The 15,084-nt window shown below is 46.7% G+C and overlaps 1 protein-coding gene across 1 annotated transcript in view; it reads right to left on the minus strand.

The window, feature by feature from the left end:
* LOC144153454 (beta-hexosaminidase subunit beta-like) overlaps window positions 1-15,084 on the minus strand; it is a 65,939-nt gene that overhangs the window by 39,380 nt on the left and 11,475 nt on the right. The window contains exons 2-4 of the mRNA XM_077685097.1: window positions 3,658-3,767; window positions 2,694-2,793; window positions 525-630 (exon numbers count right to left, since the gene is read on the minus strand). Of these exons, the coding sequence (XP_077541223.1) occupies window positions 525-630; window positions 2,694-2,793; window positions 3,658-3,767 (316 nt within the window). The remainder of the gene's footprint in view (window positions 1-524; window positions 631-2,693; window positions 2,794-3,657; window positions 3,768-15,084) is intronic.

Genomic DNA, 15,084 nt, shown 5'->3' on the forward strand with positions numbered 1-15,084 from the left:
ACCTTTAAGATATCTTTGCACACACCTAACAAAGGAAACATTAGAGACGGTAGTTTCCCTTTACGGCATTCTCCCGCACCATAGTAGCTACCATACCTTTCGAGCTACCACGCCACATGGTCCCACCACGCGGTAACTGGGTGTGTATAGGCGGTTATCCTTCGCAAGCGTAACTAAAAACGGATGCGTTTGCAATTTAGACAGCAAAGCCATTTCGACGAGAAATTTCGTACGTTATGCTTGGCCCACCAATCGCCCCTGTTTCAAAGACATGGGTACGGGAAAGAGACGCCGGCCGTAAAAGTAGAAGTAGCAAACAGTGACTATCGATAGCACTATTTTCATAGCTATGGCCGGGCTCCGCAAAGCTATTGGCAGCAGAACAGGCTGGACAAAAATAAAATAAGCCTTACTATGAGAGCAATACTTGGTCCAGAGTGCTGCTTTCTTCCACGCGCCCTCTCACAGTCTCTTTTTAGGCTCATGTCAAAAGCTCGGCAAAACACGTGCAGTGCTGAACTCACAGTGTTCGTCCATCACGGCTTCGGGGAAGTCTTCGCAGGGGCCCAGCAGCACCAGCGCGAGGCGACTCATGTGGCCGGCAGCCTCCTTCTCATACTGCGTCATCTCCTGCAGTTTTATTAAGAAGAGCGTGGGCTGTGTTTGCTGTGCTCTGCTGCTCAGGCGTATAATCCCCGCTGCTACCGTACGAAGAAAACCTGAGCCAGTCCGTCACCTAATACTGAGTTTCAATTCCTCCAAAACAAGAATTGCCGCCTATTTCTTTCAGTTACGCTCACCAAGACCTACTATAGCAATACACAAACGAATATTCACGGAACTGCAACTCTCACCGGGTTTGTATTGTAGAGATCGATTCCGCAGTGCCTAACTGCATCAATTATTGCCGAACAAAGCCTTCAAAAGAGAGGCTAGGTGCTCACTTCCATTAAACTGGTTATATGACCAAACGGCGCTCATGAAACTCAAAGGGTATTTATTGTTTCTGCTGCAATTTTCCCGGCGATTTGGGTACCTAATGTTTGGACCTTTTCAACCCCATGGACTAGCCTTCCCTACCTTTGCATCACTAACAAAGGTCTTTGGAGATCTCAATGTTACCCACGCGAAGATCCCGCCATTAATGCTCGCAACACCTGAAGTCGGGCTACATGGACTTTTCGCGAAGCCCAGCCCGTCAGGACAAAATTCATTAGACCCATATTTATATCAGTTGCACTTTAATCTAATGAGCAAAATGTTCTATTAAAAAGCATTCATACAACGCCTAATTATATTTAGGACATGGGTTTCAAATTGGCCTCCGCTGATATATTACAGTTGATCCCACTCCTAAGCAAGTGGCGAAAGTTTGTTTCACCCGTATGAAAACCACTGAGACACTGTGGTGAAATAGTGCCCCTGCTGTTTCTTCCATACAGGCATTTTCATTTGTCACTTTCTCGTGGGATGTTTTATCAAAAACAGTTTCTCTTAACAGAAGGAACGGTCTATGAACAACACATTTCTGTGAATAAATGAATGTATCTCTGTTAGCCAGAGGATAAAAGAATAATTTCTGAAAAATTCGAACCTGTCAACCTATCTCAAGTCTTTCAAACATTTACTAACCCATTGGTAACTTCACATGCAGCAGATCATGTTGCATGCGGCACAACGCTTGCGCTTTCAAATAGCCTAGCATATTCTCACCAAATCTTTCCCATTTTTTAAAGAAAGAACCATTGTTACGCCTCTCGAATTCAGCGTACGTCACCGGCTCTATTTTCTCCTCTCAGACATATGGGTACGGTATGCGGTGTGCCGCATGGCCCAGGGCTCTTGACAAGTTTGTAATAAAGTTCCGGAATTATCTAAGGTGTGGCACGTTGAAGAAGCCCAGTGAATCCTAGCCTGCGTGACGTGGGCGCAGTCAGTTGGTCCGAAACAGTGGAATGATAAGCGCACCATTCCACCGGCACAACCGCCTGTCTACTACCAGTTCAAAAGAAGTTGCTAGGTTGTACAATCGTGTTGTAACTGAGCCTACCTTAGTAAAATCGACAGTTGGGCTAGTTGGTGTTGATAAATCGTTAAGTAGCGCTCTAAACGGTACGACAGCAGAGAAGACAGCGAATTGGCGCCGTCGTGTGCGTCTTCTCTGCTTTCGACCCATTTAAGGCGCTACTTAAAGGAGCCATGGAGACAAAATACAACTTCGTTTAATTTGAAAGAACTAGGATTCAGTATCTCACTCAGCTCCATTACAGCCACAAAAAAGTTTTTCAACGAAAAAAAAGCAAGAAGTATTTAAAAACTTTCAAATTTTGCGCCACAGTGACGTGTTATGAGCAAGAATGACGTCATACGGGCCAACAATAAAACAATTTTCAGTGCGTTACGTGCACGTTAGCATTCAAGTGACGCGGTCAAATGGAACTAGAGGCACCATTACAGACATCCAATCATGTGTAGTCGCGACAGGTCAGTTAGGCGACCACCAATCGCACAAAGTTCCGTGACGTCATAGAAAAGTTGCGGGGAATTGGCTAGGGGGTCGCGACTGCTTCACCCGTTTTCGTTAATATCTCCGTTATTTGTTCGAAGATTGCGATGATATTGGTATCTCTGTTATAGGGACTAAGCAGTCTTTCTAATAAACCGAACTTGGGCTCCTTTAACGATGAGCCTACTTTTTCTGTTGCGCGCAGGCACTCGGAGCGACTCAAGGCAGCGAGGTAGCGCATTGCAGCTGCATCCACCAGGGGGCACCTCCTCCGTGGCTGGAGAAGGCTGCGCCACAAAGAAGAAGAAAAACTGGTATGATGCCCGGCAACACTTGACTGCTTACACCTTGTTCGAAGATGCCAAAAAGTACACAAATTCTGCGCACTACAGAGAAGCACCTAGATGACCAACCATACATTGGTTATTGCACGTCCATCTTCAACTCGAAATACGATTACGGAACCATTCTTGGTTTCAAAGATGCAATGCGTGCTCCACAGGCCACATTTTAGTTTGTAAAACAGTCCATCGTAAAAACATATATTTCTTAGCTTGCTTGTTCAAAGGTATTATCTAGCTTTCTTTCCTAAGAAATGCTGCTGTTAAAAAAATCCCATTTAAAGGCCGATGCTTGCACTGCACGAACACGTGGAAATGGTATATAGAATGCTGACTAAATAAATATCTCACGACTTATTACATGAAAGAAACAGTGTAGTAGCAATAAAGAAAACCAGCTTGGAAATTTCCGTGCCATTATGATCGCTATTAGTCTGTATATTTCTACGAGTGAAGTGACAGAAATCGCCATTATTTAGAAAAGAAAGTTTTCCTCAGAGACAGCCGTTTACTTTTGCTCAGCTGACCACGTATGTTCTATGAGTAGTCCTTGACAATGACTCCCCCTCCATGACTTGCTCTGCAGTGGGCGTAGATAGGCTGGTGACGATGACGGTTATGATGATGATGATTGTGATGATGCTGACAATGACTCGTGCATTACAATGCCCGCACCGTTGCCTACAGGATCATCCATCAGGATCAAGCAATTGTGCCAAAAAACCCGCTCGTTCGTCAGGGTCACCGAACCTTTTGTAGTTTCTGATTATTTCGTTCTGTAGAAACACTCCCCGCGTAAGGCCCGCTCACCTCGGCTCTGCTGCGATGGTGAAGTTTTCAGGCCGCAGGAGCCAGTACTCGCGGCTGGTGCGAATCAGCGAGGGCTTCGGCCACGGCTGCCGGTAGGCCGGAATTTCGCCCTGCGGCGCGTGTACAACAAATACGCACGCCAGGTAAAACGGCTGCGTACCCACGAACCGCCTCGCTTCGCCAAACGGGCCACCGCGACTGACAGCACGCGACTGACAGCATACGTACGGAGGAATAAGTTTGCGCAAAAGACGAGGACGAAGAGACGAGAGGACAAGACGAGCGCCTCTTGTCTTGATATATAACGTCAGGTAACGCGCGCTGCATGTGATCCCACGCTGCAGTAATGATTCGTATATACCCCTTCATGGCCCAGCCTAAGGATGGCACTGCGCTTTCATTTAATAAATCGGGATCTTGAGCCCGCCGCTCTTCCCAAGCTCCAGAAACGTAAATGTGGCTCCGTTCCTCAAAAGCTGGTCCTCGCTAGCCGCAAAAGAGAGGTGGTCATTGCTTCCTTACGATAACCCTGTTCACCAGGAGGTTAAAAACAATTACTTTTTTTTTCTTTTTAACTTGTGAGGTTACGTCCTTAAAGGACCCTGCAACACTTTTCGAACTTTTTTTTGAAATCTTAAATGCTTGCAGAACGTAGTCACCCAACACACTCAGTACTTAGATTAGGGGGTCGCAAAGTACCTCAGCCAAAAATTACTGATCTATGCCCACCAGATAACTTGTAATCTCGCTCAAAAGATTTTTCTTTCTTTCCCGGTGTTGACGTTCTTCGACGGCCCGAATTACGTCACCAAGGCCATGTAGCGGCTGTTGGCCGGTTTTTCTCCAGTTGCAGCAATGAACGCTTTTCGATAGTAACTTAAAAATAAAGCCACAAAAACAAAGCATAAATGGAAGGCGTATCTGGCACGACAGCAAATCAGGCACTGCCGCTCCATGCCGGCGATAACTATAGCTTTCGCAATGGTTCCAGACGCGAAAGAAAGAGTGAAAGCGCTTATCGAAAGTGTTGCAGGGTTGCAGGTCTTGTAGATACGTTAAGCTACAAAAGGTGGTTTGTTGATCATGGATAAATAACTGAAGTTGCCACGTCATCCTCCCTTTATTTTCGGTTCATTTTAATTGTGACGAACCAGAGCATATCACACGCTGAACCCATGCCAGCGCCAGCAACACCAACCGAGTCTGGGTCGCGCTGTTTTGTAGATAGTACACCCATCAAACTGGTGCCGTGAAGCCAACATCGCCGTGTTTTGATTTTTGCCGTTGTAATTTAAAAGGAATTATAACTGACAGTAAAAAGATGTATAGCAGCCGCTTCACACGCACGGATTTTTTTACTGCACCAGCTCACTCGCGCAGGTCTGTTGGCTCTGAGGCATGTCGTAGAGCTTACAGAAAGACTGCCCTGCCTGCCTAATAACGTGTTCAGCAAAAAAAAAAAAAAAACGTGTATCTATTTCGCATTACCATACCCCTACGTTGCAATTTGAAGTCCTTTTTTTGTTTTTCAGCAACGCGCTTACACAAGCTTCACTTCGTGTTTCGCCATCCACAGTTCACGGCGTTTGAAGAACACTTGTGCAAATATATGTATGCAGTCGATATATTCACTGTGACTATTTTTTACATTGTTTTGCGTTAACTAACAATAAACGCTGTGACACGGGTGATGAACATACACGTTTACTCCTAATTTTAAAAAATTGATGAAAGATCCAGTGCTGCATCCTTAACAATGCGTGAGCAACAATTTCATTACATTCGCGAACGTAAGGCTCGACCCGATGCACACGGTTTGTTCCGGCTTCAGAAGTGTGCAACACGGCGTTTGCGGATGCGTGGCGGATGCCGTCCCTGGTTTATTTTAAAGCAAAGCATAACCAGAGTCCTTCAATGCCTTTCTGGTCATGAAACTTCGCCGTCACGCTATGGAAGAGCTTCGTACGCTGCCGCGCCGCGGCGCTGGCGTTGATCGGAGGGCAGCCGGGGGCGTGGTCAGAGCGCGTTTGGCGGGGGAACGGACCACGGAGTAAGATAAAACAGACGCTCGAAGCCTTATCAGCAGTGCGCTCGTGCTTTGCGTGTCGTGGGCCGCTCAAATCACGGCCGGACTGGAGGAGCGGCGAACGCGCACTTGCGCGCCCGCCGCTCCTCCAGCCCGGCCGTGCTCAAATGTACTTATCATTTTGTGAGTGCAACGCCGCCTGTATAAACAGTGCCTAACCAACGCCGCCTGTATTAACATTGCCTGACGCGTCGCGCGCTTTTCAATGGGAAGGGTAGGTACGCTTAGTTCAGGCACTGATCCGCTATGTGGCGCGTGCCAGCGGACATCTCGCCTTACGTCACTGCTCGCGAGTCGCGAACGCTGCACCCACTTCTACGACGTGTGTCTGTCAGCTTGCCTGTTGGGCTTCAAGGGCCGTTTCGCTTACATCTTAGCCGTGACGGGGCGCTAGTTCTGTGGCGCACTGGGGATCTCGTTAAACGTGTCGCTCGCTTCATACTTGCTGCATTTTTCCAAAGATAAAGACTGAGGCGGACTGAAATAGTGTAAGAACATACTGATTGTCGGGTAGACATATAGCTAACAGAAAAACGATATTTTCGGATGGGGCAGCCATTATTTTACTGATAGTTTTCTTTCTGGAGTATTTAGAGAAGAAAAAATTGCGTGCACGTTTTTTGTTCAGGTGCTTACTTCTACGATTACTTTCCAATAATATCACGTGCTTGTAAACTTCAGAAAATTATAGGAAACAAAAGGATAAGCAGCTGCGATCCCGCCACGCTGTCCGGGCGCTTCTACAGTATAGTCCTCAATTTTAGAAGTGCGTACCGATGCCGAGTGCGAACAGGGGGGTCAAAACAATACCTAAATGCGGAGGGAATAGAGGGGGGATGCCCCACTCAGAAAATATCAGGGCCTGTGATCCGAGTAGATAAGCGCGCAAAGCCGGCATCAGCCTGCGGCAGCGCAAGGGATTTTGCTTCGTGACAAAGGAAGTTTTATCAGTGACAGACCAAGACAGACAGGCATGGTGAAAAACAAGAAGGCGTAGGAGCGCCGCCTCGGGAACGCTAAACAAACTTTCCACTATTTTGCGTAGTTTCCGAGAAGCGGCGCTGGCTGGCGGACACGAAAGCACGCTGGAAGGCTATGGAGCGGGGAAGGGTAGGAGAGAGCAACAGGAGAGTGGCTGTTTGGCCATTTTTCGCTCACGCGTTAGGCACTGTTTATACAGGCGGCGTTGGCCTAACGCGTGAGCGAAAAATGGCCAAACAGCCACTCTCCTGTTGCTCTCTCCTACCCTTCCCCGCTCCGTAGCCTTCCAGCGTGCTTTCGTGTCCGCCAGCCAGCGCCGCTTCTCGGAAACTATGCAAAATAGTGAAAAGTTTGTTTAGCGTTCCCGAGGCGGCGCTCCTACGCCTTCTTGTTTTTCACCATGCCTGTCTGTCTTGGTCTGTCACTGATAAAACTTCCTTTGTCACGAAGCAAAATCCCTTGCGCTGCCGCAGGCTGATGCCGGCTTTGCGCGCTTATCTACTCGGATCACAGGCCCTGACATTTTCTGAGTGGGGCATCCCCCCTCTATCCCCTCCGCATTTAGGTATTGTTTTGACCCCCCTGTTCGCACTCCGCATCGGTACGCACTTCTAAAATTGAAGACTGTACTGTAGAAGCGCCCGGACAGCGTGGCAGGATCGCAGCTGCTTGTCCTTTTGTTTCCTATAATTTTCTGAAGTTTAAAAGCACGTGATATTATTGGAAAGTAATCGTAGAAGTGAGCGCCTGAACAAAAAACGTGCACGCAATTTTTTCTTCTCAAAATACTCCAGAAAGAAAAATATCAGTAAAATAATGGCTGCCCCATCCGAAAATATCGTTTTCTGTTAGCTATATGTCTATCCGACAATCAGTATGTTCTTAGACTATTTCAGTCCACCTCCGTCTTTATCTTTGGAAAAATGCAGCAAGTATGAGGCGAGCGACACGTTGAACGAGATCCCCAGTGCGCCACAGAACTAGCGCCTCGTCACGGCTAAGATGTAAGCGAAACGGCCCTTGAAGCCCAACAGGCAAGCTGACAGACACACGTCGTAGAAGTGGGTGCAGCGTTCGCGACTCGCGAGCAGTGACGTAAGGCGAGATGTCCGCCGGCACGCGCCACATAGCGGATCAGTGCCTGAACTAAGCGTCCCTACCCTTCCCATGGAAAAGCGCGCGACGCGTCAGGCAATGTTAATACAGGCGGCGTTGGTGAGTGACGAAAAAATTTGGTGCGAACGGGCATGCTGCTACTGCGTTCCTGCCTGCCGGTCTGGCTACAGAGCAGCGGCGGCCGCCCGATGCCCTCCGATCTGCGGTTGCGCCCCTCGCGGTAGCCTTTGTCCCCGTACAAAACTTGGCCGGGAGTTTCATGACTAGAGAGCATTGAAGGACTCTGGCATAACTTATATCGTCGAGTGGTTTCGCGGCCGCGGTAAATTTGATGTTTATTTGACCGCAGCTGCGCCGTATCCTTGGCAACGCAAGTGACTCCCCGGGTCGAGCTCGGTCGTCGGCCGCGATCACCGCTTCCACCGCGCGCCACTGCCGGCTTGGCGCATGCGCTCTCCGCAGATTGTTCGCGCCTGACCACGTGACTAGCCACGTGCAAAGGAGCTTGACCATGAATGAGAGCGAGTCCGGGCCGTCTTCTCTGAGCGTTGGGCGGAAGCTGGAGGCTTCGAGACGTCGTCGGCAAGTGGCATCTGTCCACTCTACGGACATTTCCCGGCGAGCCGTTCGGCTTGGAAAACGCCGGAAGCGGGACCAAAACCATATACAAAGGCAGTATCTGGACGAATAGTATAATAATTGTAGCTAATTCAGAGGTTAACCAAGTGAAACCAAGACTTAACCCGGCTAAGGTAAGCTTTCGCTTTGCATATCAACAGCCATTTTTTGTATAAAAGTGAATATTTCTGCAGCAAACCTAGCTTAATGTTTAGGGCCGTGCTCTTAGTGTGACTATTGAAGCGCTCGCAAACGTTATATCTTTTTTTAGCAGTTCGTGGGCTCCATAGCTGCTCCCACCATGGAAAATGTATCTGCAAAAAAAAGAAATCGGATATGCACTGGTGCGGTTCTGGGCAGTCCAAAAGTGCAAACTTTTGGCAAATGACAGCGTTGAATTTAAATTTCGTAGGAGTAGGGGTACTTGCAAGACTGACGAGCGAGAAAATCTGAAACCTTAGGTTTCTCGGTTTTTTGCAACAACTACTAAATCCGCATTTTCACCCAGCTTGCATGCGTTATACCAAATGCGTACTAATTTCGTCCACTCCCCTGGATGAAATGAAAATGGTAGGAAGTTCAAATTTCTCGAGAATATGAGGAACATCGTGAGTGATCTGCGGGTGAAACTCTATGAAAAATACTCTACAAGTACTCAAAAGCAGGGCGATTCCACGAGAGAACGAACATGCGTGTACACGACCATTTTTTGTTCATTCTTGTTTTTTTATTATATATGCGCGCAAAATGGAAACCCCCGAAAATCAAGTTTGTTTTCTCCTGAGGTGCGTAGTTCGGGAGAAAAAAATGTTTGAATGTGCCCGGAGCGCAGCGGTGGTTTCGGCAACTGCAGATTTTTCCAAGTTTGCGTCTCTGTGTACGTCAAGCAGTACAAGGGGTGTGTATAAAATTTTTTGGGCCATAAACTAGACCAGAATGCTAATCCGTGTAACGCAAAATCAGCGTCCTGCAGCGAACCAAATGTTTTTAAAAAAATCGTGAAATCGGCCCAGACGATAGTTTGTTAGTGTTTTTGACGCCCCCTATCTCCATTTCTTCTTTTCTGAAAAACTTGTAAGTCGGCCATTTTATTGGCCATACGTGTCTGAACGCATCAACAAAAGATGGTGTTTGTAGAAAATTTAGAAGTACTAAAAAAATTGAATAACTACGGCTCTTTTTCAGAAATTGCGCAAATTCAAAACTCAATATAAAAAAAACCCCATACTCGATTTTCTTCAAAATTGCAGAAACAAGACTCCTTTACTTGCACAATAAAACTGTGGAAAAACATGTTGCATCATTTTGTTGAGAACAAAGTTATAAGGGGCCAAACTTGGGGCTCGCGCGACGCGTCTTGGCGCGCCGCGGTAAGTTCCGGCCGCGGTTGCCGGACGTTGCGCGAGTGTGCACGGGCGGTAATTCACATTCCACTGCCACATGCCGGCACGGTGAATGTCTTTCCAATATTGCTAAACGAAAAAAACTATTCTGGAGATTCTTCTGTTTTTTTTTTTTTTTTTTTTTTGCCCTCCTCTGTTTCCCTCATTTGTTCTTTAACGAGCTAACTTTCTGGCCGATATCAGCTCGAAAGCGCACCTTTGCGAACGCCACTCTTCTTATAGGGAAAGGAAAGAAGGATTTGAAACAACAGGAAAAGTTTTTCCGGTGGTTATATCGGGTAGAAGTGGTAGGAGTGGTCGAAAGTTTCTATTATTATGGCGCTTCGGTCACAGCACGAGTAAATTACTGAAGGGATTTCAGATTTTTCACAAAAATATTTATTCAAGCAAAAAGACACAAGTTTGGAAATTGGCTGTCAGACTATCGTGATTAATTATTTACAGTCAGGAACACAGCAAAAGGCATACGTGTGGGAATACAACTCAAGTAAAATATTTATAATATCTGCACCACTGCTTCCTCGGGCGCTCATACAGTCAAGCACAGCCACTTCGCAGACGTGTAGTTTGCTCTGGAACGTTCGTACAGCTGATATTTCTTCTTGAAATGGCTGGCTGCACCGTCACTAACGTAAACAACGTAGCTGTACACAGGGGCACTTTCTTCCAGGCATTCGTGCACCTTGTGGAGCGAGCGCATAGCATGCATGTGCGGCATCGTGTTGCATGTGATCGCTAACTACTGCGAAGCTCTGAACTGATTTTCTTGTAGTTACAACGCACGTAAACAGTGAAACCTGTGTTTTGTGCCAGTGGTACGACTGGACTTCATTTGGCAGAATAACTGTCCAATTTTCAGAGAAGTCGAAGTGCAGTACAATGCTTGATCGCCGTTCGCATCTTTTCGCTTCGTTTATGGCAATGGCCTGGGTCCGCCTAATAGAGTCATGGGAAATCCACTTGGTGACCCATTTGCCTAGCTCCTTCACGAATGCAGCTGGCGGTAGACTCTTTTTTATCAGAGAACCAATTTCCCATACAGCGTATGTGACGTCTTCTTCGTCCGAAACGCCCAAAGCGGACATGGTAAGGTTGTCGGCCATTGGGAATTGCCGGCACGCGCCCAAGAAACACTGCGTCGATGGTGAGGTGCAAAGACAAAGCTCCTTTAAGTTGCTCATTCTTCGGTCAACCCCTGTAACATTTTGCAGGGCTAAAGCAGACAGGTCGGCATTTGCACAATAAACGCAGACGCACACTTCATGCTGGGGTGAGTGCAAGACTTGGACGGGAATGAACTGTGGGTGGGTGAACGGGTCACACTTTTTTTTTCAGAACAACATCCGCTAGGCTTCCCCTGCCACATCTATCAGGATAAGAGTGTGCGGGTAGTCGAGCAAGCAAACACGCGCACAAATGCACGTGCAAACACTTAGGCACACACGAAAGCATCCACCCATGAAAAAAAAAAAAAAAAACTTTTAAGGGGAGGAGTCAAAAGCAAACAAAAAATATGGCAAGAGTAAAGCAAAGGGAAGCATCCGTTGGGAGCCCATCAACCAGTGAGTTGAAGGACAGAAAAGGACGGGGCAGTAGCCTCCCCTTACTGCAATTTTCGTACGCAAGCGTATCAAAATCGCTAGTAATACTGTAATGTACGCTTCGCCTTTGTGATATGTGACTAAACAATAAATATACGGCAATAATATGACAACAGACCGGAATTTAGTAATACGTCAAGAAGCCAGGTACCCGACCGCACCTGATTCTCATTCCAGTAAAATAGGTTCGCGTGCACGTGGCGTCTCCGAAAAGCCTCCTACGGCCTCGTAAGCCGTGGTGGAGGTGTTTGTTTCCTGGTTAGTTATTTTTAAGGTCGTTCTCTCATGTTTGCCTCAAAGAAGGCGGTGGGATACCCTGTACTGACGCCAGCGCACCATGCACCACCAGCGGAAATGCGCCCGTCGTGGTGGGGAACTGATTAGGGTCTGAAGGTCAATCCATTCCCTCCCTTGTAACTGCCCGTGCGCCATCTGTTTCGGTTGCCTGCGCATCAGAGGAACCTTTGTTTTTTTTTTTTTTGTTTTTTTTTTGCATCCCGCAAAACACTGGCGCCGCAAAGGAGCGCTTTCGAGCTGATATCGGCCAGAAAGTTAGCTCGTTAAAGAACAAATTAGGGAAACAGAGGAGGGCAAAAAAAAAAAAAAACAGAAGAATCTCCAGAATAGTTTTTTTCGTTTGGCAATATTGGAAAGAGATTCACCGTGCCGGCATGTGGCAGTGGAATGTGAATTCCCGCCCGTGTACACTCGCGCAACGTCCGGCAACCGCGGCCGGAACTTACCGCGGCGCGCCAAGACGCGTCGCGCGAGCCCCAAGTTTGGCCCCTTATAACTTTGTTCTCAACAAAATGATGCAACATGTTTTTCCACAGTTTTATTGTGCAAGTAAAGGAGTCTTGTTTCTGCAATTTTGAAGAAAATCGAGTATGGGGTTTTTTTTATATTGAGTTTTGAATTTGCGCAATTTCTGAAAAAGAGCCGTAGTTATTCAATTTTTTTTAGTACTTCTAAATTTTCTACAAACACCATCTTTTGTTGATGCGTTCAGACACGTATGGCCAATAAAATGGCCGACTTACAAGTTTTTCAGAAAAGAAGAAATGGAGATAGGGGGCGTCAAAAACACTAACAAACTATCGTCTGGGCCGATTTCACGATTTTTTTAAAAACATTTGGTTCGCTGCAGGACGCTGATTTTGCGTTACACGGATTAGCATTCTGGTCTAGTTTATGGCCCAAAACATTTTATACACACCCCTTGTATTGCTTGACGTACACAGAGACGCAAACTTGGAAAAATCTGCAGTTGCCGAAACCACCGCTGCGCTCCGGGCACATTCAAACATTTTTTTCTCCCGAACTACGCACCTCAGGAGAAAACAAACTTGATTTTCGGGGGTTTCCATTTTGCGCGCATATATAATAAAAAAAACAAGAATGAACAAAAAATGGTCGTGTACACGCATGTTCGTTCTCTCGTGGAATCGCCCAGCATTATATGCATGTTTTAGACTTTTTGGGGAGAAAAACGTGTTCTCAGAGTCTAAATTCTGAGGCAACAGGCATTGCCTTCGGTTTGGTCACTGGTGGTAGGAAAAGTTCCGAAGTTCTGGTTCATTTATGTTGTATGAAAAGTTAAAACATCTGTGCATTCGACCTAATACTTTGGGCCTAATACGAAGTGCCTACAACGTTTAACCATCTGTTCAGAAGAACAGTTCAAATTTTTACAGAATACCGGGCATGATATCGTTCATGTGCGGCCAAAATTTAACATGCGTGCCTTCATTACGGCCTCTTTAAAATGTTCCCGTACAAGCAGCCGCATGCGCCATAAAGCATGTTCCATATGTCCGTTTTCTAGTGAATGAATGAGGCTAGTAGCAATTACCGGCTTCGCTTAAAATTGGCTCGCGACTCTTTAAGGTTACACAGGAATGCCGCGATGTTTTTTTTTTTTTAGTCATGACATACTTGGGTGGCTGTGAGAAGGGCTTGCTTCAACCCAAGCAGCAGGGCAAGGAGCAACTTCATCCTCGAACTGTAGAAGAGAATGAAAGCAAGGTATCACCCACACCTCTTGATTAGCACTCCCTGTGTTACACGAATGCCCCTTCGCCGCGGGCAAGACGTATATGGCTTGTATTCCAGTGTGCGGCACGTAACTGTCTAGCACCATCGTATGGAATAATTTATTGCCTCAGCCAGTTCTACACCAGAACATTCAATCGTACGACCACCTCCGCCATATCTCGTCGTGCTAGAGGCCAGTTGTAAGCGCCGCACTGTGCACCTTTTCTTTTGTCCACAACGTTTCTGCGCTTTAGGCGTCATTGCGGATCACCAAGTCACCGAGCCACGCGCTCGGCAATATCCCAGTTCATGAGAGAAGTGGCAAAGGAACCGGAAGGAGCGGCGGCGCGTTCCCGCTTCTTGAGACCGAATAGGACGGTCGCCATTGATGTGAGCTTTCTAGTGATCCTTACCGTGAGTAAGGAGACAATGCCCTTCAGAGGGAAGCCGGATTGGGATGTGCATGCATTTTAATAATATATCTGCAAACACGCACCCATTCCTTCTTCTTATCGTCAATTCCTCTTTCAAAGCTATGGGTAAAGCATTCTCTGTATCTGTAGAAAGGGCCAACCCTGAGTCCACCTCTGACTGCTTCTGTTTGCGTATGCGTAAGTTCGTGAACACACTCTCGAAGTAGCTTAATCATACGAAACACTGACGAACCTCCGAAATTCGGATAAGAAATGGAGATTGCGCCTATGTCCTTCAGGTGTCACGAGCACTATAAATGTAATTATCTTCCTTTTAAAACCACATGGAAGCTTACCTCGCATCCCAAACACCATTGGAAAGCAAAAAGTATGCTCATTTGGTTGTGACAGTACATCGTGTTCAAAGCGGGTCTGTGTACAGACGAGAACTAATATATATCGCCACAAAACGAAGGAAGGCTGTCTTATACTGCTAGCTTTACTTTGATGACCAGAAGGTTAAAAACAGATACAATGTCAAGAGTATTTTCCTTCTCGCAGCTTCTCCAAGCGCATGAAGTGCACTGACCCCGCTTACTGCGTTACTTTGCATAACAATTACCGCGATAAAGTTGAAAACCTAGGACGCACACCAGTTTCCTTGCGCTGTTAAAGGGGACACGAAAAACGCTTCGAACATGCTCGGTGAACCGACGGAATAGTAAGGTTATACACTTAAGGGATTCTGAGAAGAACATCGTTTCCTAACGAACAGAACGAAGCCCACAATTACGTTGCAGAATTTGGAAGACTTTCGTCGCGCTGGTTTTATCGTACCCCTCGCCTCCCCAAGCGCCATCTGCGGCTTTTCGTGTTAGGAAGCAAATGTACCTGCTATTGATCAACTTTTTTTCATGCACTTCCGATAACGAGAGGGCATCGCCCATCGCATTCGCCTGCATCAATTATTTTCGAGGTAGTATATCGTGGGCGTGGTAGCAGGACCATCTGCATACAGCGTGGAAAATAATTATGTAGGCTCTGCGGGTACCAGTTTTACGTGTAAAAGCCTATCACTGAGGAGTTCGTGTACCGAAGCGTTTCAGAGAACAGCGTTGCACCATTTATAATTGCTCCTCCACGATGGAAGAAAATGAATAGCGCAGAGATATTTA

Source organism: Haemaphysalis longicornis, unplaced genomic scaffold, assembly GCF_048455015.1.
Source record: "Haemaphysalis longicornis isolate Haplotype H1 unplaced genomic scaffold, Haemaphysalis longicornis Haplotype H1 scaffold_9, whole genome shotgun sequence".
Lineage (NCBI taxonomy): Eukaryota > Metazoa > Arthropoda > Arachnida > Ixodida > Ixodidae > Haemaphysalis > Haemaphysalis longicornis.